The 25,934-nt window shown below is 47.4% G+C and overlaps 1 protein-coding gene across 2 annotated transcripts; it reads left to right on the top strand.

The window, feature by feature from the left end:
• On the top strand, window positions 1-25,525 carry TMEM255A (transmembrane protein 255A). Of its 2 annotated transcripts, none has more exons than XM_064426775.1 (9): window positions 1-246; window positions 4,247-4,389; window positions 8,864-8,926; window positions 13,416-13,505; window positions 15,644-15,706; window positions 16,689-16,777; window positions 19,347-19,506; window positions 20,720-20,863; window positions 22,829-25,525. In XM_064426775.1, exons 1-9 carry the CDS (start codon window positions 189-191, stop codon window positions 22,985-22,987), a joined length of 969 nt encoding a protein of 322 aa, XP_064282845.1. In that variant the 5' UTR covers window positions 1-188; the 3' UTR covers window positions 22,988-25,525. The 2 variants fall into 2 exon arrangements, with proteins under 2 accessions (XP_064282845.1, XP_064282844.1); XM_064426774.1 differs by having other exon boundaries at window positions 19,344-19,506.
• Window positions 25,526-25,934: the final 409 nt, after the last annotated feature.

Below are 25,934 nucleotides of genomic sequence, written 5' to 3'. Positions count from 1 at the left end.
GAGACGGGGCGGGAGCTGCGCCGCTCCCTCCCCGAGCCCCCGGGGACCGGGCTGTGCGCTGCTCGCAGCCCCGGGCCGAGCGGCGCCCGGACGGAGCGGGGCGGCCGCGGGCGGAGCGGAGCGAGGCGCAGGCGCGGCGGGGCCGGGCCGGGCCGGGGCCGCCGGGGCCCGGCGGGAGCGGCGGCAGCATGCGGCAGTCCCTGACTCAGCAGCGCCCGGCCGGCGTGGCCCTGCCCGACTCCGTGGGTGAGTGCCGGCCCGGGGGGTCCCGCCGGCGCGGGGGACGCGGCGCGGGGCCGTGCGGGGCGCGGGGAACCCGCGGGGCTGCGGCGGCCGGGCCGTTCCGCGCCCGGTCCGGTCCGGTCCGGTCCGGCCGTATGGCCCCGCAGCCCGGGGCGCTGCGGCGGGGCAGCCCGGACGGCAGCAGCAGCACCCTTGGGAGCGGGGCCCTGCCGCGCCCCGGTGGGGTCGGGGACCCCCGGCCCCTGCTCGGGATTTGCCCGAGCCCCGCAGCCCGAGCCGCGCAGCCCCGAGCCCCGCAGCCCCGAGCCCCGCAGCCCCGAGCCCCGCAGCCCCGAGCCCCGCAGCCCCGCCGGGCCCGCAGCCCGAGCCGCGGGTCACCCTCGCACGGTGACGCGCTGGGAGCAGGAAAATGGGACGAAGGGAGAGGGGCTGGGAAGAGGGAGGCTCGGTGCCATCTGCCCCCGGCTCTCCCGGGGTGAGAGTTAGAGCTGGCTTCTTCCTTGAGCTGCTGCTCTGTGCCTGTTCTTCGCTGCTGGCTTTTCCCCCAAAGAACAAGATGGAGAAGTCGGTCGTGTTTCTGTGCCATCTTGTCCATTTTCTCCTAATAATCGCGGGGGAAGAAAAAAAAAAAAAAAGTGAATCAAGGGCAGTTCAAAGATATGCTTTATTGCAAACTTTTACAGTAATCTGGAAAAACCTGCTACAGCCTTGTCTTCAGAGTGGCTTATGGGGCAAATATAACAAGAGGATGCTTAAAAGAAAAACAATCATTCCAAAACCAGTGCCCGTTTGGAGTGCCATTTTAGCAGAAGCAATAGCCAGGCTATGGATAGCATAAATTTCTTTACAGCTCCCTAACGGAGCTCAGCACAGTGTTTTGGATCACCTTGTCTACTTATGTTGTGGTAAGCACTGCAAGTTTTGGGGTATCTGTTTGGGATAAATCACAGAGAAAAGGCTATTGCTGTCTCTTAAAAGCAGAGGTAGCAAAGCTGCCGTAGCTCGGCTGCTGTGCAGAGATCTGTACCAAGCTCAGGAGCACACAGGAAAATGATCTGGTGGGGAATACTTTGAGCAGAAATTAATGTTGAGGGAGAGGATTTTGTCAGAGCAGCCCTTCAGCAGCTGTTAGAGAGATACTGGGTATGAGCCTGTATGCTGAAGCAGCTGCAGGCATCCTTACAGAAGTACAAAACCACTTTCTCTCTACGTGCGTAGCAAGGTGTTTTCAGAGAAGGAAAAAATGTAATTAATAACCCAGTATAGAGCTGAGTGGAGGTAGTCACATTATCTCCTCAGTTTCACATCTCTTTTCAATATCAAGTTAGAAGATTTTGTCTGATTTTGTCTGAATTTAAAATAAAAGCTTTAAAAATTTTTGTAATCTTATGAGGAATATTGAAAAGCTTTGAGAAAATTTCCAGTTGAAACCTTATGTTTCTGTTCTCTATTGAATGTTGGTGTGTGCCAGTCCTAAGCTGCAAAACAACACAGAAACTAAGAGTGAAAAACACGATGGTGCTGAAACAAGCACAGCCTCTACAAATGGTGTTTCAAGACGCTCCTTTCAGAGTGGTTTTCGTGGTGACTTTTTGCAGCAGTTGTGATGGCAGTGCAGGAGCTCTGGTGGGGTGTGTGAGTGCCCAGAGCACCCTCCCAGCCATGCCCTGCAGCCACCTGCACCCACAGCCCACCCTGCCCGCCGTGTAAGGAACGCGGGGCTGGGCTCATTTCCCCTCTGCTCCTTTGCCAGCCACACTGTAGCAGTAATCAGAAGTTTGGTAATTCCATGGAAGCAAGATGGATTCATCCTTTCTCCCCTTTCAGAACTCATCTATGTAAGAAACGGCAAATTTTCTCCAGTTTTGGTCCCACTGTTATGGTTTTTTAAGATGTTTATGGGACACTTGCATTTAAATGGTTACATTGAAACAGAAGTATGGCACAATGATAATATTTGTGAGGCAGTACATACAGAATAGCTTCGTCTCTTAATGATTTTGAGTGATTTAGAAGCCTAGATTTTATATTATGTGGTAGATGTGGGAGAGTAACCCCAAATGCGACCTGCAGCAAACAGTCACATACCTTTATCTCCAGCCTATAAAGCATGGCTTGAAAGACCAAAAAGATCATTGATAAAATATCCAGCCTCAGTCTTGGGGTTCTCTAGCAGTTATTTAATGTTTTTTGTTTGAAATTAGCAACTATCCAGCTATTTATTCCAGCTGAGGACTAACCAGTTGTCAGGCTCCTTGCTCTTAGGACCGGTGATGTCCCAGTGGTGCAGTCAGAGCTGAGCTCTGGAAATGAGCAGAAGGTTTGTGGGTGGAGAGCTTTCCTTCCAGAGACAGCAGGGCAGTCAGAAGGAACAGTGCTTTATTTTATAAACCTCTCTGCCTTTCACATAGGGCAGGGAGGTTGGGCTGGATGACCTCCAGTGGTCTTTTCCAACCTTACCCTTCTGTGATTTCGTGCTCTCCTTCTGTTGGGTTTTTAAGCCCCAAGTTTAGCCCTTGTCTGTGATTTCAAGCTCCTCTGTGGGTGAAATGATCCATCCCCATGCCCATGGCAGCTGTGCCAGCCCAGAGCATGGAGAGGGATGCTCCTGGGCACAGCTCCTGGGTCGGGCTGGGGCAGGGGTGGAGGAGCAGGGGGGAGCTGCTTGTGCTGTTCCTTGTGCTTTTCCCTGTGCTTTTCCCTGTGGAGAGCTGTCCCTGTGGGAGAAGGGAGATCATCTGTAGCAGCCTGTGTGGGTTGGTATGGCTGCATCATTGTTGGGCTGAAAGGATCTGCTGGGCATAAATGCAATCCTGCAGATCCTGCAGAAGGGCCTGTGGACACCTGGGGTGTGCATCTCTGAGACAGAAAGGTCCCAGCAGGACCTGGTGTGCTCCTGTTTCTGGAGAATTTGGACAAGGGGGTTGTGCTTGGCTTGACCAAGTCTTCCCCCAGGGCCTTTCTGCAGGTGTTTCACTTTTACCTCGCTGTGCCCAGGCTGCCAGGGAGCCCTGGGCAAGGGGGGATGCCCAAGGTGGTTTGCTTTAGGGAATGCACTCTGCAGTGCTGAAAGCTGCTCCTTGTCCCTGGGACACATTCCTGCTCTTCTCTGAAACACCCAGAGAAGTGCTGGGAGCCTCTGAGGTGGGAACACCCTCACCTGCTGGCAGGGCCTGTTGGAGAGCCCCAGGCTGTGGGAATGGGGTGCAGGGTGGCCCCAGCAGCCCACAATCCATTATCCTCCCAGCCATTCTTGCAGGTGCTGGGTTGTATCTACACAATATATGAAATATGATCAAAAGGATTGTTCCACAAAGTGACACAAAGATGGCAAAGCACATGCAGACCAAACACGCCCCTGAAGATGTTGCTGAGTGTAGTGTCACAGCCAGCTTTCCTCTTGGCTGGTGGAATCACTCTTTTATGTTTATGCTCATCTGGGAGATCTATAAATATAGAAAAGAAAAAAAAACCTCTCATCATCAGGCAGCTGTAGATGAGTTTTACTAATCCACAAATTCATTATTCAAGCATCTAAAAATACCTGATCCTTGCTGAAAGTAGAGGAGAAGTGGCTGTTACTGGTGATGTCTTATTTGCGTGGAAAACTGTGGATGCCTTATGATTACAGTCAAATTTCCCCTCTCAGAACAAGCAGCATGCAGTGGGGTTATTTAGCTTGATGCAAGTAGACAGATCAGAAAGTATATAAATGTCTAATGTGAATATTTCTCATTAGCTCAATTGCCCCAGGCTAGAGGGGCTGGGAGACTCCAGTGTATCTAAATGAGCTTTGCAGAGCTGCAGTTCTTAAGGCTCTCTTCACCTACGTCAGAGCAATGTTAGTGAAGGTGAAAAGTGACAGGCAAACCCAAAAATATTCTCAAGTCAGAGGAAGGGAAATTCACCGTGGCGTGGTTGGCAGTGGGAGGAGAAATTTGTGGTGCTGTGACTCTCCCCAGATGGAATCAGCAAATTCTGTTGTGTGTGTGTGTGTTTTTAGGGTCGTTCAATAGAAGAAAAAGAAATTCCCTCTACGTAACTGTGACTCTCCTCATTGTGTCAGTATTAATTCTAACGGTGGGCCTAGCTGCTACAACAAGAACCCAAAATGTGACTGTTGGAGGTTATTACCCAGGGGTTATTGTAAGTATAGAACTCCTAGGTAGGTCTAGAAAACTTATTGCCTACAAAGTCCCTTGTAATGCTGAAACTGTTATAAAGGGTGATTTTGTCCTGAATATTTTGCTCAGCTACTTCATCACCATTTTATTTATTTGTTTTATTGTTATTTTGCACCTGCTGCACATTCCCATGCAAAAATCCCATCCAAGTGGCAGCTGCCTCTGAGCTTAGGTAAATAACTTGATTTTGAGCTAGTGGTGAGACATATAGATTTTATGTCAGTTGAAGCAACTTCAGAACTTCTTTGTTTACATAGATCTCACTAAGCCCAGGCAGAAGTAAGGCAAAGAAGGACCTTACTGCCAAAAGCAGTTGAGAGACCAGGTTTTGAAATACTGGTAACACGAACTTGTGGTCATAAAGTTTACTTGCAGAAGTGTTTAACAAACTGGAGTCCCTGAATGAGGAGCTGTGGCAGCTTGCCAGGGGAGCATGTACATCAAAGCCATGAGCACATCCATTTCTTCTTTTTTGTTACCAGCAGCTGAAAATGGGAAAGAACCATCTTTTAGCTTCACATGGCTTCATTTAGAGAAGACCACTGGTGTCCAGCCATTAGATGTATGCTCTCTTACAGAAGCAGGAGGGGCAAGTGCTTCATGACCCTCCTGGCATGAGCAGAGGTCTGACACGAGCTGGACAGCAAGTCCTGCTCTGTTCCTGTGCCTGTCTAAGACATGCTGAAAAAGAAGCACTGAAATGCAATCAAATTAGGTGTCTCAGTAGATTAAATGCAGCCAGTAGCCCCAGCTAAAGCTCCTGGTGTAACAGCTGTAGGATGCTGCACATTTGATTTGGAGCCTTGAATTTGGAGGCTTGAAACCATTCCAGAAAACCAGGTGGAGACTTGTTCTTGTCTTATTGCTGTTTGATTTATTTGCCATGCATTGCTGATCTCAGGGAGGTTTTTACTTTCTGTGCCCAAGTTCTTCTACAGCTGAAGAAGGGAAGCCTTTACAGCCATTGCAGTGTGGAACATTGTTACAGATTATGTTGGGTCTCTTTGGTTTAGGTTTTCTGGCTTGTCCCAGTATCTCCTGCATTTAGGCCTGATCTTTTTTAAAGAGAAGTACAGAAGGAAGGTGCTGAGAATGATGGCAGACTGGCTGCAGACTCTCCACACTTCCTCTGCACTGTGCCAGCCTGAGCTGAACCTCGTGCTTCAGAGCAGGTCCTGCAGGCTGATGCAAATGGGCAGAGTCTGCTGCTCACGTCCCCTTGACATCTCCCGAGCTATTTATGGTCCGGAACGTCAGCATCACTTTCGCTTTCCTAAGGCTTGGGCTGCTCAAGGAATTAATGAAGTCCTGGACTTGGGAAGGGCGTTGAGTTCCTTCATTCAGAGGCACCCTGGCAATTTGTGTTTGTCACCAAATTCCCCACCTAGGTTCATTAATCTGCTCTGTGGAAATGTGTGATGACCTCACCTGTCTCACTGCACAGGAAAACATTTCAGAGTGCTGCTGGATGCTTCAGAAGGTGCTTAAAATAGCTGATGTTTCATAACAGGCTGGGATTTCTCCCTTTACTGGGGAAAAAGGGCTGGCTGCAGTGAGTGAGTGTTCTGTGAGCTGTCCTCAAGCAGATAGAGCCAGAAGTCTCTTTGTATGCTGGGTGACTTTGTGTGTGTGGAGCAGTTCCATGGCTGATGGAATCATCTTAGGGAACACAGACTCATAAAGTCCTAGGATACTCTGAGTTGGAAAACACCCATCAGAATAATCAAGTCCAACTCCAGGACAACTCCAGTTATCACACCATGTGCTTGAGGGCATTGTCCAAATTCTTCTTGAGCTCAGGCATCAGATGTCTCATTGCTGCCATGCCTGAACCACCCTTCTTTCCTCCTTCAACTTGTGTTTCTTGGGCAAGCACCTCTTGTGCAAAGATGTTTGCTTCAATGCAGGGGACTATCTTCCCAGGCCTCTGCTTCCAAGGAAGGACAGAACCAGGCACTGGAGACATTCCACACATCAGCAGGATTTTGTTTCTTGGGTTTTTTGAGGGGTTGAAGTGGTTTGTTTGTTTGTTTGTTTGTTTTCTCTAGCAGCTCAGTTCCTCATTGATAGAACTGGAGAAGCTGAAGCAGAGGGTTCAGTGACATCCTGTAGCCAGTTTGCCTTCACCCTCCTCCATGAGCCCCCACACCTTCCCAGCTGCATCAGGGAATACCTGAGGTGTGTCTCTGTGGGAAATGTCCTCACCTGTGGCTGGATGACCGAGCTGGGGCAGGGGAGCCCAGAGCACAGCAGTGTTGTTCAGCAGACAAGAGTAATGCTCAGGTGCAGAAGACAAGGAGCCCTGTGGGAGTGAGCCTGTGAGACAGGAGTGCTGCCTCCAAGTTCCAACAGCTGCCAGAATCTGTGTAAATTACTGATCTTTCTTAGGCTTTCACTGGCAAACCTCTTCTGTGATGGTTCCTTGCCAAGGATGTTGGCTTGGGGCTTTACTCTGGAAAAGCACATTATCTTTGTGTCCTGTCCTCCTTTCAGACGGATCCCAGGGGATCACATCCAGCAGCAAATAAATGATGTAACTGAGGAACATTACTGAGATCTCTTTGTCCCATCATAGAGGAATGAGTAGTTCTTCCATTAGTGCAATGAGAATTCCTGTTAATGAGAATCCACCAGTTTATTTGGTCTTCATCTGCTGGATGTACAGACTTGCTCTAATTTCTTCTTTTTGAATTATCTTAAATTATCTAAAGAATTTCACCTTTTGTTTTGAGGCTGCTCTGAAACATCATGTGGATATTTCTCTTAAAGCTCAAAGAACACAAAACATTTTTCTTAGCATTTGCCTTAGGTGTGTGTTACCACACAAGTTCCTTCTGCTAAATATCACCAGATTGAAAATTACACCTGGATCCACATCACTGTTAATGCCTGGATCTCCCAAATTTTTTTTGCTTGGACTTGAACTATGAATGTGTTACTTTAGGAAGGTGGGGGTGTTGTTTGCCTAAGCTAAATCATAAGGTAAATAATGAGCCCAGAAGCACTGGCAGGTCAGTGTGGGGCAGTTCAGCAGTGCCCTAGGTCTCTGCCCTGCCTGTTTTCCCCCCCAGGGGTAAGCAGAGCCTGGCTTCACTGCAGTGCCTCCCACCATGAGCCTGGTGTGGGGCAGGGCTCTGCAGGAGCTCCCAGTGCCAGCCAGGCCCTGGGGAAGCAGAGCCTGCTCAGCTGCTCCCCTTTAATCCAGCTGCTCACTTTAACCCTGAGCCAGCTGCCCTCCCTGTCTGCACTGCACCAAAGCTTGCTGGGCTGAAGCAGGGCAAGGGAAGACTGAAGGCCAAGTTTACATCACATCTGTGCCTGCTGATCTTGCACATGCCTCTCTCTGCCTGTTGGTACTGGATTCATCAAACCTTTGTTTTCTATTCCTGGATCTCAAAGTATTGATTCCAGGTTAGTTGACTCATTTTTGAACCACTACAGCTTGTCTCATGCCTTGTTTTTCTTCCTGGGGAGTTGGCCAGCTATTAGGAATTCTCACATGGATCTTCACTAGCCCTTGGTCTGTTGTCTGGATTTGCACCTCCTTAGCATGACAGATCCAGCTGTAGGACTTTTCCAGTGTTTCTTATTTTGCCAGCTCATGGAAGTGGGGTTGAATATGCTCTACACCAACCAAAGACCTTTCTCAGTGTGCCACAATCCTATTTTTGCATCTCCCCTCCTAGTCCATGGTTCCTGCTTGAAGTCCCTGTTTCTGTGCTGGCTGGGGTGTGCTCTGTCCTAGAAACTTCTTAGTGTAGCTTAAGGCTATGGAGAAAGGAGGTGGGAAATTGCTTTCCTGGCTGACTTCACTGAGCTGAAGTGAGTGTTGTCAGGTACAGCAGCAAGGAAAGATGCTTTTGCTGCAGTGCCTTTTTCTGTTGGGCCAGTGTGAGCTGTTCTGGTAGAACACCCTGGCTCATGCACCCTCACCCCTGGAAATGAGGCAGGAGTAAAAGACAGAAACCTGCTAAATCTTCCAGAGTTCATAAATTTCCTTTATTTCATGCTTCACACTGAGGAACTCTGAGTTGAGAACTGAGGTGCTTGCTCACAAGCTCAGTGAGGTCACAGAACCTGGTCCTGGAGGATTTAGTGCACTGGTCCTGCTGGGTTTGCATCTGGAGGCTCTGAGTGTTTGTAGGGCTGCTCCAAGACAGCAATGCACATCCTCATCCACCAGCCATCCTCAGCATCACTGGGGGGATGCAATTCAGAACTCATCCTTTTGGTTTCTGCACACGCTTTTAGTGTCATGTGTGGGGTACACCTGATAGTTCCTGCTAGTGAGAGACTCCACTGACTTCTTGCTGAAGGAAGAGAGCTCACACATCAGCAGAATGTTCTTTTGCTGCTTCTGGATTTAATTGTGTTCTGTTTGTAAAATCTGTTGGGTAGCATGCTGAACTAAATGCTAACCATACATTGTTTTTCAGCTTGGTTTTGGGTCGTTCCTTGGAATAATCGGATCAAACTTGATAGAAAACAAAAGACAAATGGTAAGTTTTTTATAAAAACTTTTCTTAAAAAATGACAGTAACTCAAATATTGTGTGTAAAGAGTGTTATTTTAGGTTTTCCTAACTCTTCCAGGGTAGTGTTGCATACCTCTTGAGAACTGGAGATGGTTTCTGGCAGCCTGGGAGCAGCCCCCGTTGGGCACTCTGCCTGCTGCCTGGCTGTCTCACTCAGGAGAGCTGAGAGCTGCAACCCCTGGGCTGTGCCTGCCCCAGGCTCTGGCAGCGAGATCCTGCAGCCTTGCTGAGATCCCTGCAGCCTTGCTCAGATCCTGCAGCCTTGCTGGGATCCCCCAGCCTTGCTGAGATCCCCCAGCCTTGCTGAGATCCCCCAGCCTTGCTGTTCCGAGGCTGCAGGGCCCAGGGAGGTGGGGCTGTCCCTGCAGCCTGTCCTGCTGGGCTGCTGCCTGCTTTGGCAGGGGTGGAGGGGCTCAGGGTCAGGTTAGAGTGTGTTCTGCTGACCAGGGCTAAGGCAGGTTCTGCAAAGGCAGATGGGAGGAATTCCTGTCTAAATCCAGGGTCTGCCTTTGTGCTGCCTTTGCTTTGCTGAGCAGGAGAGGGTGAGGCTGACCCTGCAGGAGATGACATTTGCCTTTCCCACAGTCAGACAGGCTGCAGGGGAGGTGGGTTTCTCAGTGGATATTTTTGTTGTTTTCACCCTGGCTCTGCAAGAGCAACATTTCCCTGTTCTTTCTGTCCTAGCAGGGTTTCAGCCTCTTGCTCATCATGTATTAGCAGCGTGTCAGTGTCTGGTTGAGCAATGACCACATTGTGCCAGTCCTGGACTCTTCACAGGAGTGCCCACAAGTGACAGTGTGGCTCTAACTTGTTTGATTATTCTGAAGAGCCCTGCGTGGCCTGAGCTTATTCTTTTAATATCTCTGTCATTTTGTGTCCTAAAAAACATTCATGACCCAGCTTTGCAGGGATTGCATCACTGCTGCCTGGGCTGGCAGTGAGCATGTTTCCACTCAGATGGCAGACAGGACATGCAGTAGCTGTCACTTATTGTCCCTGTGCTGTAGTCACCTGTCCTCCTTACCCAGGAGCACTTCACAGTGGCAGCTTTGTCCACTGCATGTTTCTGTGATACCACTGGCCGTGGAGGATTTATTTTTTCCAACCTCTCTGAACTTCCCCCGTGTCCTAGTTTGCTAAAAGGCAGCCTTGGTCTGGCTTGCTGTGCAGCTGAAGGCAGAAGAGCCAGAAGCAGCTTGTGCAGCTGTGTTCTCTGCATGTTTCTGTCTGTGAGGTGATGCTCAGTGTTTCTGTCAGTGTGGCTGATGGCAGAGCTAACCTGAAGGGGCTGACAGGAACAGACCTCTCTGGTTTTACCCACCCAGGTGTACTGCCTCCCATGCCCTGCCTCTGGAAGGGAAGGGAAGGGCAGGGAGAGCTTTTGTGCCCATGGGAGGGCCAGCTGCCCAGGCTGCTCTGGCACACACCCCACTGCCCACTCAGCAGCTTCCAAGTGAGGAGTCAGCAGTTTGCACACCTTTCTGGAAGAGTAAGGACCAGCACCTTCACAGCCCATCTGGGGCTGCACCATCACCCATAGGAACCTCAGCCCAGGACACTGCTGCCCTATCCAAACCCAGTTTGTCTTTTGTTGTCTGAATGCTGCTTGGTGTGGCTGACTTCATCTGGAGTTACACGAGGGAAGATCAGTCAAGAATATCACAGGGCTCTAGAGAAGGACTTCTGCTTGCTACAGGAACAGTATTATCAATCCCAAATCAAAAATAATCTTGTTGGCAAGTTGAAAACTGGGATTTTTAAAATTAGATTTGTCAAGAAAATTAATCCACAAACACTGGAGGTTTATGTCCAGAAAGCAGACAGAGGAGTCCTGTTACTTTATTGAATAAAGGGAGAGGCCATGGGTCATTTCCCCTCGGGTCTCTTAAAATTTTTAGGGGACGCAGCCTCTTTATAATCCTCATTTCCCAGCTTCATTTCTCTCTCTCTTTCTCCACTGGCTGAGGTACATGAGAGGTACAGATTTCCTGAAACACCTAATACTCCCTTCTAATGTATACCCCGCTCTGTTTTTCTTTTTGCTTGTGTCTCTTTCTCTCTAAATCCAGAGATTTAGCACAGTCTCCAGTGAGTAACAGTCTGTGTCAATTTGTGGAATTCCTATGGAATTTATGGTTCCCCCCATCGCTTCTTTCACCTCTCCATTTCTGGCCTTATCTACCATCAGGCCCACAGTTTGTTTGCAAAGACATTTCTTCATTTTCATTCCTTTCCATTTGTATGTTTCTATTTGCTGTTTGATTTTTTTTCTCTACCATAAATTCGCAGTGTTTGGTTTTCTGGCTTTTCTTTCTACATCTGAGAGGGAGAAAACTGTGTGTAAATAAAGTGAGCATCAGATACTTACCTCTTGGTAGGGCTGTTATGAAAGTATCATTAACTTTGTATTTATTTTAAACCACCACATTAGCAGCTCCTGTCTGTGAGCAGAGATGACTGACAAATTCCCTAATTGTATATATTTAGTGTTTGGCTCACTTCCCATCTCTAAGGCTCACGCTATTTAGGGCAAATATCCTCTTTCATGTGTGTATGAAACAAAAGAAAGTACTGAGAAAATCTAAACTTGCTACAAAATACCCTAAGCCATAAACCCTGTGTCTTCCACCAGAAATGGACTTTCTCTGCTTGTGTGGTTTCCTAGAGAGACAGTGAGACCTTGTAATGGATGGTTGGAGTTGGGATCCAGACCTGCAAAGGATGGGGCTGGGTGGGGAAGAAATGCAGGAGTTCACAGCTGACAGAAACAGGGTCAGTGGAGGATCTGGTCATGGAAAATTTGCCACCTGCTGCCATCTGCAAGTACCTTGTAGCACAGCATCGAATATTCCAGTAAAGCTTGTGATCATGACACCTTCTTGTGCTCACTGGGATCCTTTCACAGCTCTGCAGGCCCAATGCCTGTGCCTTGAATGCTTCCCTCGTCTAGAAAACCATCTTATTTTCTCTCATTTTTAAGTAAGCCATTTCCACTGCCCCGGGTGAGCCCTCTGGCATCTCCAGTCACTGTTCAAGCTGAGCTGGTCTGATGAGGTTACTGGAACAAGATCTATTTTCACCTAGGGAGATGTAGATTAACACCAGTGTGATTAACCTAAAAATCCTGAGGTACTTTAAGAACACACATGGGATCCTTCTGCATTCTATTTGTCTGGGGGGTTGGCTTGTCTGAGAGCTGGGCAGTGGCAGGAGCCAAGGTTTTCAAGCAAACTTAGTACCTGGATCTTTAAAACAAACATCCCCAAGTCAGGAGACCTGAGGTACGTGTCAGTGCTGCCAGGCTAACTGTTAGCTTTGTATTTGGGCTGTAGAGATTTTTACTACTGCTCACAGCTCCCCCATGACCACAGTCACCTTTGTACTCGTGGAGAAACAGTTTTTAACTGCTGCCAGCAACTGACACTTGAAGGTTTCAGTCACCAGAGTTGGAAAACCACCGGGGAGCTTCCTGTTCTTTACACTGAAATCCTGTCAATATACTGAAATAACGTATTTCAATACATATGAACTAAGATTGAAAGCTGTTCCCCAGGCTGTATTTGTGACCCTGTCTGTCTGGATGCTGTGCTTGCCCTGCCCCTGCAGCCCTGCTGGTATGCCCAGTGTGCTGTGGCAGGGGTTGGGATCAGTGCTGGGAGCTCTGTGTGAGAGGAGCTGGTCAGGAGCCCAGCAGCTGGGTGCAGGTGTGAGAGGGGCTGTGTCAGCCCTGCTGCAGGCTCCCCCGGCTGAGCACCGGCTCTTTGCCAGAGGTGCTGTGTGAAGTGGAGATTATTTCTGCTTTACCTGCTGAGCGCTTTCATGCTAGTTTTAAGAACAGGCAGGATGGGGCCAGTGGAAAAGGATCTTTCTTTACCTGTCTGACTGCCCTTCTCAAGCTGCAGGTGGAGGGAGGTCTCTCTCCGTGCAGCTCTGCAGTGGGAGCTGGGTGGGCTGTGCTTGCCACAGCGTGGCACCGAGCCCAGCCAGGCTGCTCTGGGGTGCTCAGCACCAGCTGGTCACTGCCCTCTGCTCTCTCTGCTTGTGCCTGCGCCCAGGTGTTGCTCCCTGAAGGTACAGTCCCAGCAGAGAGGTTCACACATCCATCTCCTGCCTCCTCACAGCTCGGGAAGAGTTCCCAGGAGGGTGAGGAGAGAAGGAATCCTCTGTCTCCCCAGGGGAGAGTTAAGGACAGCAGCAGCCAGAAGAGGAGGTGTATCCTCAGCCCAAGTTTAGCCTGTTGGACTGATGATAAAACCTGCATTACTCTATCGTGTCCCCAGAGAGCCAGCCTGGCACAATGCTCCTGCTCTGCCCGTATCCACCGCCTTCAGCCAGAGCAGACATTGGGGTCACTGGTTGCTCCGGGGCTCACGACCGTGCTCCGCAAATCCTCGTGGAGAGGGCACTGAGCACTGCAGAGGCAGCTGACACTTGGCTTTGCTTTCCTTTCTCAGCTGGTTGCATCGATCGTCTTCATCAGCTTTGGTGTGATCGCTGCGTTCTGCTGTGCCATTGTCGACGGTGTCTTTGCTGCCCGACACATCGTAAGTGCTTCCAGGAAAACACACTCCTGCAGTGCTTTTATCTAAGGAAACAAGTGATGGTGTCTGCAAGCCTGTATCGGGCCACACCAAACCCTGTAGATATATATCATGTGCTGAATGCTGCTTTAAATCACAAGCTTTAGAAAAATGTTATAATTAAAAAAAATAGCAGAAAGCACTAAGATCTTAAAGCTTTGCTTTGGGGTTTTTTTGGCTTTATGTGTTTATTATCAGAACACTTAAGATGTAATGTGAATTACAGCTATTGCCAAGGGACAAGGTATGAGCAGTAGCATCTATTTTGTTTTAAATGTTGGCAGAGCTGGTTCTTAATGCAGAGTGAATCACGATGCTGTAGAAGAATGAAGCAATTTGATACAAAGCTCACTGAAGCATTACAGTATAAACAGGATACATTTGCAGTAGGTTCTCAGTTTCCATTTGGTGACTTAAAAAATTATGAGCTACTCCTGTCATGACCAATCACTAGTACAGTGGGATGTGCAGAAGCTTCAGTTATTATTATAGAAATAAAAAGACCCAATTCCATTTCAGCTTTTTGATTGAAATTTGTAACTGCAAACAGGTTTTTGTCCTGCAGCTCTGCAATTTGATTACTTTTAAAAAAAAATTGGCAAAAAGGGATTAAAAAGACATATTTTGGAGTTTATTTGTATCAGAATGGAAAGGAATTTCAGAAGGTCAGAATTATCAGCTGGCTAGTTGTGCTCCTTGTGAAGCTGGCTCTTCTCTCCTGCCCCTGAGTACGCCAGCAGTGGAAGGGCAGGATTTGCTGGCAGAGCAAAGGGCAGCTCCTCTCACTCGTGTGATGGGTGTCTGTCTGTCTGGACAAAACCAGCAAGTCTGGGCCATCTCTGACCCCCTTTGAAGGGTGTGACCTCATGGGCTGGGCTGTGGCATGAGCTGGCAGCTCCTCCTGGCTGCTCTGGGGGTGGCTGCGTGTCTGAGGCAGCCAGAGCTGAGCAGTTGAGATACAGAGCCTTTGGTTTCTGCCTCTTGATGAGCAGATGGGCTTTTGGCCTCACTTTACCACCTGACAGTCCAAAAATGCCACCACCTTGCTGGAAACAAGCAAGCAAGGCTTTGTTCCTGCCACGCCAGCACAAAGGATTTTTCCTGTTGCCAGCTGCTGCCACTGCCCTGCCAGCCCAGCTTTGGATCAGACACCTGGAGAGCCGGTCTGGCAGCTCCTGGGAAGGGCTCCTGATGTGGATACACCTCTGGCATTGCTTTCCACGAGGATTTGCCTTGGAGATCAAGCTGCCACAAAGGGAGGCATTAGTGCATGTTTGCAGGCTGGAACGTTGATGATCCTCCAGAGCTTTCCCACAAGACACTGAAGAGCACAGGAAGGACAAATTTGTGAACAATTCATGAAAAATTGCTATGATTCAGCAGGAAGAACCCTCAGAAATAGGTCAAGCAGACCTGGTCTGTGTCTGTTCAGTTCAGGATGGCCACTATCACCCAAAGAGCTTGAGGGACTGCTGCTCCCACGCTGCTGTAACAATTTGATGCCTCCCAGGACCAGGGTTAAACATCCCCCGGGGCTCAGGGGACTGGGGTGGGGGCTGCAGAGAAGTTGCTGCATTGAGGAGCTGGTGTGAGATCAGGGTTGTGGTTGATGCCCCATGTGTGAGAGAAGAACGAGTGGAGAGACACGAATCTTGACTCCATGTCTCAGAAGGCTGGTTTATTATATTATGATATATATTATATTAAAGTGATACATTAAAAGTATACTAAAAGAATAGAGAGAAAAGGATTCATGAGAAGGTTAGAAAGAACAGGAATGGAATGCAATAACAAAATCTTGTGACTGCTCACAGCCTGGACACAGGTGGCTGTGATTGGTCATCAAGTGAAAACAATCCACATGGACCAATCTAAGATGCACCTGTTGGTAAACAATGTCCAGACCACATTCCACAGCCATCAGATAGTTAATTGTTTACATTTCTCTTCTGAGGCTTCTCATCTAGGAGAAAAATCCTAGCAAAGGATTTTTCATAAAATACCATGGCTACACAGGGTCTGTCTGAAGTCTGGTCCCTGTTCCCAGCCCCTTGGGTGGGTTTGGTTTTGCTGCAGGCTGAGCTGGTGCTTTCTCTGTGCAGGACCTGCGGCCGCTGTACGCGGGGCGATGTCAGTACTACTCCAAGAGCACAACCCCACCAGAGGTGAGAGCCCGTCCTGCTGGGCCCTGCTGCTTGGAGCAGGTGGGGACCTGCTGCCAGCAGCTGCTCCAGTGGCCCGGAGGTCTGCAAAGAGAGGAGGGGTGGGAGGCCGTGCCTGGGCTGGGAGCACTCGGGAGGTGGGATCCCCTTGTATGCCCCAGCAGAGATGGAGCAGATGGAGGGAAGGGCGTGTAGCATAGGAAATTGCTCCAGTTTCTCTAGGTCTTCAGCCATGCATTCATAGCAGCTGGGTGGTTAAGGTTTCAGAAAGCAATCATTTCTGTGTATATGAGCAACAAGTACCAGCCTCTGCACCTCTCCTGTTGTGTTCTCCAAAGAGAAGCCTGTTGGGTGTGGGTGAGCCTGCCACATACTGATGGTGTGTGCTGAGCACTGATTGTCTCTCAGAGCTTTCCTCACAAGTCCACAGGTAGTTAGGTGGTTCTGAATAACCATTATATACGAAATTAGAAGGCCTGGCAAAGTTAAATGCTGCACATTTAGCAGTGTGGGAGTGGTCCACTCTCTTTTCAGGTCGAGGACTGTCCATGTGGACTCGGTTGTTACCACCTTCAGGCACACACAATGAACCACTTTGGTCAGTCCTGCACCACTATTGGAATCTGCTCTCAGCTTGGGCCGTGCTGTTGACAGCTCTCTGCTCTGCCTTGCCCTGGGGTGAGGTGGGTTGTTTCATCAAGGCCCTGGCTGCTTGCAGGAGTTACAGAACCTCCTTCCTCTGCAGGCACATGCTTGTTGTGTGAGCTCCCACAGCAGAAGAGATGCTGCTCTGCTCCAGCCAGTGCACCTCTGTTCCCATAGGAGGGCTTTGTGGGAGCAAGATAAGGAAAGAAAAATATGCCTGGGGCTTATGTGGAGATCACTGGGAATTCTACATGTAGAGCAGGCCAAACAGCAGCAGAAACTGTGTTTGGGGGTTGTGTCCTCCTGTGCTTTATGTATTTTTTTTTCTGTATTCACACAGGCGGTCTGTCACCCACAGCGCCGTGCCCCCTGCACACCGAAAATAAAAACCAACACCTGCTTCTGCTGTGACCTGTACAACTGTGGGAAGTAAGCCAAAAATGCCACTCCTGGCCATGGGAGGGGAGAGCAGTGGTCATGCTGCTTGGCAATAGCTCGCAGCTCGTTTGCAGGATAGTTAATGGCAGTTGTTGTGGGAAGGGATCTTTAGCTGTGTTTGTTAGCAAGGAGGAGTCCCAGACAAAAGGTAACCAGGTAAAGGTGGGTGTGAAACACAGCAAGGCCATCCCAGCTGTGGGTGAGCATGCTCTGGGCCAGCCCAACTGGAAAAATGAAGAGCACTTTCATGCTTGGTGTCCTCCTCAGGCTTTCTACCTATTGAGTATTGCTTATCTTAACACCTTCCTTCTCTGTTGGCACTGGGTTTTGGTTTTTTCTTTGACAATATTGAAGAAGCAAAAAAATTGGGACAGTGTTCTTCTTTATCTTGCCACCATTCCATTCTGGTGCCACCTGTGCCTTCATAAACCAGTGTCCTCTGCCCGTTGAACGTCCTCCATGCTCACACGGGGCTGGAAGGTGAACCAGCCCTGTGCAGTGAGTCAGGAGGTGGTTCCCAATCGAGAACCACTGCAGAGCAGTCAACCACTGAGACCTGGCTGCTGTGCCTAAGCCAGCTTAATTTACAGCATGCGCTGCTTGTACCTTGTGGAGTGTCCAATGTGTGTTAGCAAGGCATTAATAAATCGATTTTTTTACTGCTGGCTCTTGCCTAGGGCTGTTTCAGGCTTAGCATTTCTCACAGTACTGAGCTGGGCTGGCCTCCACTGAAATCATTGACTGTGGTGGAGGAAGATCAAAAGCTGCTGTTGGGAGAGGATGGGTGGTTCCCTGTGCTGGGAAGTGTGATCCCAGTCTCTGTCGGACTTTGTGTGTGTGAAAGAGGCGTGAAGCTCATGCTTTCCTTGAGTAGTTTACAGAATACAATCCCTTTTTACTCATGCTTTCCTTGGGCAGTTTACAGAACACAATCCCTTTTTACTAGCTGAAGAGAGGATACTGATTAGAGAGAGAACTGATTGGAATGGAATGCAAAAGCTTGAAACTTCTCTGTATTTCTTTATCTTTTGTTTTTGTTGGTATTTTGGGGTTTTTTTCCCGTCCTGGTCCTGGGACCTGCCCCTGACCCACTTTCCCCTCTCTGATGAAAGATACCAGTTGTTGCTGTTTCAATCTTGCTTAGTACCACGCAAACATCCTGCACTGAGGGAGGTGCAGGATGGTGTCTCAGTGGAGGCACGGACACTCAAGACTGGTTAGTGCACATGTAAAGGATGGAAACCATGGCAAACGTGACATCTTGCATTCTTCCTGATGCTGGCACCCCTGGCTCTGGCAGCACGGGACCAGCCCCTTCCCGCTGATCAGGACATGCTGAACAATGAGGGATGTTCTCCCTCACACGTTCTCACACATCTCCATGGGAAGGAGCACTTGCAAACAGCACAATCAGCTTTTATTGTTAGAGGGTCACCGAGAGCTCAGGTTACACAGAGGTTGTGCCAGCCAGAGCACACGTTTTTGTAACCTGTGGTGCCTCGATTCTGTCTGAAATCCTCACCTCGTGATGTTCCTGCAGTGGCCTCCTAAAATGAAATGTGGGAGTAAAAAGGGTAAAGAGGCAGAAGTTGTGTAATCAGCAGAGGAGGGTGACTCTTGTGAAAGGGGGCAGTTTCCTGCAGGCCTTGTGGAGTCTGCTGAACGTGCATCTCCTGCTTCTTGACCTTAAATATGAGCCACTTCTTCCCCCTGGCCTCAAAGCTCTCATGTGCTCTGAGCCTAGCCCTGTGTGTGAGCTGGCAGATAAGTCATTCCTAAGCTCCTGGTACTGTTTGTCCCTGATAAATATGTTTTGCTGTAGGCCCTGGACTGCATCTGGTGAGCTGTGCTGAAGGCCAGCCTGTTCCCCACCCGCCTCAGAGGTCATTCCCCAAGAATTCCTCTGCAAGCCTTCAGCCCACGTCCTGCAGGAGTTGCTTTTCTTTTTCCAAAATAATGACCTGACCAGATTTGGCCGAGTTTTCTCTCTCTTTCCTGCACGTGGAGAAGGTTCAGTGTGAGCAGAAAGAGGAGGTGCCAGGCTCCAGCAGCCCGGGTTGCTGTGGAGCAGAGAGGGGCTGGTGGCTGGAGCAGGGCACGGAGCTGGAGCTGCTTGGTGGCCAAGCCCTGGGAGCCAGGCAGGAGCTGTGCTGGCCCTGTGCTGGCCCTGCCCCGGGGCTCTGGGGAGCAGCCAGCACTGCCTGGGGGCAGCTGCTGCTCCTCGGGCACAGCCTCATTTCCCTTGATAATTCCAAGACCGGTTTGTCCTTGGTAAGCCTCCAGGACCTCTGTGGAGATTTCAGATGAAAGAAATAACAGGCAGGTTCAGACACAAAGTGATTTGTGCCAGTATTTTTTTCAGAACTCCCTTTGTGCAAGGAGATCATGGAGCCACAATCACAGGGTCCAGGAGGCTTTATCCCCACTCCCCTCCCTCGGCAGGAAGGTCCAGGTTATCACTGAGCTGCAGAATGCATTTTACTGTCCAGCAGAACTGCTTGGGTTTTATGATATGTGGTGCATTTTTATCATTACTGTTGTTTTTTTCCTAATCTAGCAGAGTAGAGATTTCTGGAGGGTACTATGAGTACATTGATGTCAGCAGCTGCCAGGACATCATCCACCTTTACCACTTGCTCTGGTCAGCAACAATTCTGAACATAGTCGGGCTGTTCCTAGGGATCATTACAGCAGCAATACTTGGAGGCTTTAAAGACATGGTAAGAGGATATCAATTCCTTGACGCATTAAAGAAAACAAATCAGGCAAATTGCCTTTAAAAATAATTATGGAAACTATTGGTATTTCAGTGCAAATGATCTATGCATTACTTTACTCAGGGTGGGAAGAAGGGCAAGAAATAACTAACAAAAAAGTGAAAGAGATTCACTTTTCTGAACTTGTCACCACCTGAGCACAGTTAGAAAATACTAATACAATTGGGAGACTGTATTTTCAAAAGGAACCATCAGAGAGGCATTGGCAATACCAGGGTGATTGAAAATAAACCCTTTCTTAAAAATTGATCTTCCTTTTCATAGTGTTCACATTCTACAAGGAAAAGTGTGGTGGTTGCTCATTAATTGTTGATTTTGTAGTTTAAGCAGCTGTGTTAGGCTGAAACTCTCCATCTAATTTCATCATGGTGCAGAACCTGAGAGGGTGAACTGGGGATCAAAACCAAACTTCAGATAATGAAAAAAATACTGTTCTAACAGTGTGAGCTTTGAAATAACTTCACTTAACCAGGCTGCCTGTTACCTTCCATATGGTGCAACACAACAGCACAAATGAAGGGGCAGAACTGAATGTTCAACAGATACATTTGGGGCTTTTTCAGTCACTTGTGACTCATTTGGAATAACACAAAAACAATCACACAGAAAAGAGATTTGTTGTCTTGGTTAAATGTTTTTCTTACAAAGAAATCTTGGGCCCTGCACTAAGGGTACTTTGTTTCAGAACTCTGAACTCTTTTCAGACTCACCAATATCTTCCCAAATAAAACAGGAGACATGTTCCCAGCTGTGCATCACAGCCCTTTGACGTTTGATCCACACCAGAGAGCCTCTGCAAACAAAGATGTATAGAAATGAACAGCAATGCACAAAATGCACCAAATAACAGAGTAATTTGGAAGCAATTAATAACTTCTCCTACTTGTGAAGAAGTAAATCTGTCTTGGGGGAGTACTGGTGTGCACTGGGCTACTGCCAGCTTGTTGTTTGGAGTCTGAAACAATCAGGGCTGTGGAACAAAGTGACCTTGGAGCGTAGCTGCTGCCTGAGAGGGAACTGGATTGCCAGTTGCTAATTCAACAGAGTTGACATCTGAAGACACAGTGCTCCTTTAAATAATTTCTGCTTTCATTCAGCTCTCAGCTTTCTGTGACTGGGTTTGCAGCCTCATACTCTCTTCTTTTTGTTTTGGCAGACTCCTTCCCTCCCTACGCTGAACTGCAGTGTTGAAAATGCACACCCTTCAGTGACCTACTACTCCAGGCCACAAGTGACATCTTACAACTCCTACTACCACAGCACTCCTCACCTGCCTCCCTACTCTGCTTATGACTTTCAGGTGGGCAGCATTACAGGCTGTTTCCTTGTTTAGCAGCAAGGTTAAATCCAGCAGTCTGCAGGACTCTGGGCCTGTCTTCCTGTCATTCACACAGTTTAATTTTTTTGTCCCTGCAGAAAATACCAATTTTTTCCTACTAGGCACTGGTCCTTGGCAGTGCCCTCTCTTACTAAGGCAGTGTTTTCCTGAAAGCTGTCCTTGAAGTGAAGGCAAGAGGGAGGACTTGCTGCCTGCCTGCCTCCCCATCACTCACCAGTAGAGATCACATTAAAAACAGGCACTGCCTCTGGCACTGCAGTGTTCTGAGGAGAGAGGCAAAGCCAGGTGTTCAGGTACTGGATTTTATTAGGCCAGCTACTCTCTCTGAGAGAAATGAAGAGGTTTTGGAAACAAGCTATTTGAGCTCCTGAAGACATGAGATGACTGAAAAGCTATTTTGTTGTGGTTATTTTCCACATCCTTCAGCTGGCCTAAGAGGGGTCCCTGCAAACATCCCCTCTGCTTTAATGCATCCCTTCCTCTTTGAGCTATGGAGCTGTGCTGTTGGAAACAGCAATTTCATGTGAGCCTTGCTGTCAACAGCACTTTCACTTGCTGGAGCAGATGAGGACATTTCCTCCTCTGCTCTTCTGGTAGGTGGATGTTATCACGGGGGTGATGTTAATTAACACATCACACCACCACCAGGACTGGAGACTTTTTGTTTAATTAACAAGAGTTTAAGAACTTGGTCATCACCAAAGAGGTGTGCTCTGTGATAGGCACCATGTCCCTCATCTGAGCCATGCAGAGGTAACACAATTCTAAACCTTCCTGGGTCTGCTGCTAGTGCCACTGGACAATGCTGTTGTCAGGGCTCCTCAATATAATTGAACACTTAAGTCAGAACTTCTAGGATGTATTTGTGACTCATTTTTGAGATTAATGAAGCCCAGGACACTCTCTGGTGCTGTGTAACTTCCTGCAGTTACAAAAATGCCAGCCTCAGTGCATGCCAAAGCAAGCTGTGCTACAAGTCCTTTTCTCAGTTTCTCAGCAGTTCTGAGCACTGTCTGACCCAGAGTTTGCCAGTGTGGCAGCCCCAGCCCTGCAGAGAGCCCAGCGTGGGTGATTTCCCTGCTTTGGACCTGGAAGTCCTGCTGGGCTCTGCTAACACAGCTCAGCCAGACACATCAGAGCGTCTGGGTCTCACTGCTGTGAGCACAGGTGTTGGCTCAGGAGGCAGCACAAAAGCTGGGCATAAATTCAACTCATCTAAATTTAACATAGCCAAGTCCCTCTTTAAGATGAAATTCCAAGTCTGAGCCCTGCATATCTTCCAGGGGACTTGGGGCCTGCAGGGGAGCATTAGCTGAGCTCTGCTGTGGAGACTCCCTTGCCTTGAGCCCCACTCTGCTCCAAGCAGTGACCCTGAGCCCTCTCCCCTGACATCCCCAGCACGAGGAGCACGCCCAGCCATGCCTCTCAAATCCCTTCCAAGGGATGCACTCCCTCTGGAGCAACCATGCTTCCCACTCATTCCACACATTTTTCACAGGAGAAAAACAACACACCAGAATTCCTAAGGAAGCCTGGGCCCTTGCAGAAACCTGGCTTTCACACACAACTCTGAAATGGCAGACCCAGTTCTCTGGTTTAGAGCAGCTCATTCATTGTTGCTACTGGCTGGTGTGTGACACCCAAGATTTGAGAGGAGCTCATCAGTTTTCAATTGAAATGCAGGAGAACACAGAAGTGATGAGATTTTTCTTTTAAATATCTTCAATTTTGGATCTAAGGAGCCTCATTTTTCAAAACTGTTACTTACAGGCTGTGCTTACTCTGAATGCAACAAGTTATCTGAAGTGTTATTTGTATGTACACGACCTTGAAATGTTAATTTTGAACTGCTTGGTAATGAAGTATCACTTTGATAAAGTTCCATTAGGAAATGGTTACATTAGAGCCTTTGCTGTCTCCCTGCAGCATTCCAGCGTGTTTCCAGCCTCCACTCCTTCTGGCCTCTCGGATGACCCCCAGTCCCTGTCACCATCTCCCAGCTATATGTGGGCCTCCAATGCACCACCTCGTTACTCACCACCCTATTTCCCACCCTTTGAGAAGCCACCACCTTACACGCCATAAAGAACGTGGGAAAGAAGAAAAAACGTATTTGCCATCAAAATAAGTGTGAACATTTTGTATTTATATTTTACTGTGGGAGGGAGCAGGAGAATTGCAAATTAAAATATTGGATTGGACTGTCCTTTTTTGCGAGACTTATTTCAGAAGTTTTAATGATGGCCTGTGACAAAGGGGACAGACTTCTGATGTTTTAATGAGTCACTGAGTAGCAGGTGACCTAAATTTCAGCCTCTTTGCTTCATGTAGTCCTTGATTTTTAATCAAGTGATCCAACACAGATGACAGATTCTGGTCTGCCTTACTCCATCTTGTGCCAAGCTGAAGTAAGGGTAGCCAAGATCAAGAGTTGCTAGAGATTATCAGTCTGTTTGAGGTGAGGGTGCTTGCAGACAGCTCCACTCAACACTGGTTTTGTTTGGTCCCTGGGCTCCAGTTGCTGGGATTTTGGCTGTGAGGACACAGGACCTAGCTCACGTCACTCGTTGGCCCAACACACTGGAGAAATTTTGGGGGAAACTGTGACAGTGCCTCAAAATGTAACCCTGTTGAAAAGGATAACATCATAGGACAGCCTCATGCATGTGTCGCAAAATAATCAGAATATTGTTTTTTTGAGGGGGGGCAAGCTGTTTTTATTTCAGGTTGCTTCTTAAGATAAAAGATGAAATGGAGTTCTCTCTCTCTGAATTCTGTGTAAGTAATGCTGAAGTCAGTTTGGGTGGTTGCACTGCCTAAATTGTCCTTGTATTCCTATAAAAATATCAGGAACCCTCTACAAATCACTGAAACAGTGCAGTAAAAATGTTATTTATTTATTTATTTATTTGTTTGTTTGTTTACGTTTCTGTGGTTGGGAATTTCTTTTTAAGCTTGTACTTTTAACTTTTTTAATGGACTGAATCAGCACCCTGAATAAGCACTGGTTTAGTAGCTGTATTATGGGCTGCACATAAGGAATATCCACTACTAGTTCTCCAAGATATAAGTCTCACACGGATGAAATTCAACACCCTGTAATATAGGACAAACCTGAGGAATTTGCAATTACTGTTGTGACTTTCATTTAATCTTCAGCTGATGACTGTGCTGATTGATCTAGATTCCAGCAGATTTTGCATGCATCTTGCATAACAAAAGGTCAGCTTTGATATGTGACACACTGACCTCTAAAGTGTGGTTCTACTCCAGGAAGTGATTTCAGATGACAGTGTTCAGATCTGACCTGCTCAACCCGAGTGTTCTCAACTGCTTACTTCAGGGATAAAAGCAACATTAACATTTTACTCCTTATTTCCCAAAGATATCATTTCCTTGGCATCAGTTTGTTGACTCCAATCCTCAGTTGCCTTCCTTTACTTGCAACTGATGCGGACAAAAAGGTACCTAAAAGTTCAATCTGGCTTTCAGAATCAAAATGGAATACATGCTGGTGGGTTGGGGGAGAATCCAGTTGGATTTTAAACTGTGGCACCTACTTTTAATCTATAAAAAATATTAAGATGCTGTCAACATGGAAAACAAACACTGAAGTCTCTGATGTCACTTTTCAAAGTACACCCACACTTTATAATGCTGTTTTAATCCTATGCATTTGCAGAGCCTTTAGGCTAGACTATGTATTAACTTTATCATTTCCACTGTCAAATACTAATCGGTATGTTAGTTCATTAAAGGATGACACTTTATCCAGAAGCAAGCATGACTTTTCTCCAATAAGAAGGGAAAAACAAACAGCTGGAGAAAGGAATGCAGCTGACAGGATTTAAAGCAGTAGTGTATGTAGAACATATCCTGGTGGCATTTTGTTTTACTATAGAATGTTGAAGTGCAGCTCCTATAAATTTGTGTACTGAAAATAAATTTATATACTGGGGCATCTTCCATTTTATATTACATTTTATTGAATTAAAGAGATATAAAGAATCTCTGGATAAAGAGATCATGGGCAATTTCAAAACAGACAGTACTTCTCTTGATAAAACTCCCCACAAAACTAGAAACAGAAGGGCACATTAATTTACTATCAGAAAACATCTTATTGCTTTATCTTTGAAATAAAAGCTAACAGTCCTGTCCCACTTCTGACAAACACTGTACCATTTGTGCCTGTCAACCAAATAGGGCTAGAAGGACAAGGGGACACCACAGGACAGGACTGAACATCCTGAAGAGAACACAACTTAGTGGTAGAGAAACAATTAGGAGATTAATTGTGTCATTGGTTTTGAGTTGAAAAATACTACCCATAGGAAATTATCCAAATTCTCATTTTTTTCTAAGGAATATTTTAGCAAAAATTACATTGCTGCTTTAAATTCACTATAAAAGGACAAGTACATTTTCACATTTAAAAACTTAGTGGTGGTATTTTCTGTTGAATTACCTGTTTCATTCTGCTTGAGTAAAACAAAGCATTTAATGTAACTGCAACATTCTGCACTGTATTTGTCATTTCTTATGAGAATGTCAAGTTTGTGACTCATATGTACCCTTTTATTACTTTGCCAAAGTTAAATAAAACTGTGTGACTTTTGTAAACATTTACCAATTCTATTTTACATTTTAGCAACCTTCCTCTTTTACAAGCATCTTAAAGGTTATTTTAAAAAATAGTAAAATTTATGTTAAAAAATCAAAGCAAAAAACTCCCCTCCAAAAAAAAACAAAACAAGAAAGAAAATCTCTGTTCATTATATTTGAGACATATTTCTACCAGGATTAGCCAAAAACTCCTTCAGTTGTTTTTGAAGGCACTCATGCCCCCACATTTGATAATTCTGTAGTTTTACCATAACATGATGCTCTGACCTCAAGCCCTCTAAAGTTACTGCTGCTGGTTTTTCACTTCACACAGATCTGACTAATCCAACCAGTGCAGTCTCAATGTCTCCTTTCCTTACTTTGGGCATATTCTGTCCTGGTGATGTCAGAGAAGCCCTATGCCAAG

The sequence above is a fragment of the Passer domesticus genome, chromosome 7 (genome assembly GCF_036417665.1).
Source record: "Passer domesticus isolate bPasDom1 chromosome 7, bPasDom1.hap1, whole genome shotgun sequence".
NCBI classification, from domain to species: domain Eukaryota; kingdom Metazoa; phylum Chordata; class Aves; order Passeriformes; family Passeridae; genus Passer; species Passer domesticus.
The sequence above is the reverse complement of the archived record's forward strand: the minus strand, read 5'-3'. Positions and strand labels throughout refer to the sequence as shown.

What these genes read in the sequence shown, in the direction of transcription:
- TMEM255A (XM_064426774.1), top strand. Translation starts at nt 189, where the DNA reads ATGCGGCAGTCCCTGACTCAGCAGCGCCCGGCCGGCGTGGCCCTGCCC. An exon ending in TAGAAAACAAAAGACAAATG is followed by an intron (nt 8,927 to 13,415) that starts GTAAGTTTTTTA and finishes TTCCTTTCTCAG; the next exon opens with CTGGTTGCATCGATCGTCTT. An exon ending in TCTTTGCTGCCCGACACATC is followed by an intron (nt 13,506 to 15,643) that starts GTAAGTGCTTCC and finishes TTCTCTGTGCAG; the next exon opens with GACCTGCGGCCGCTGTACGC.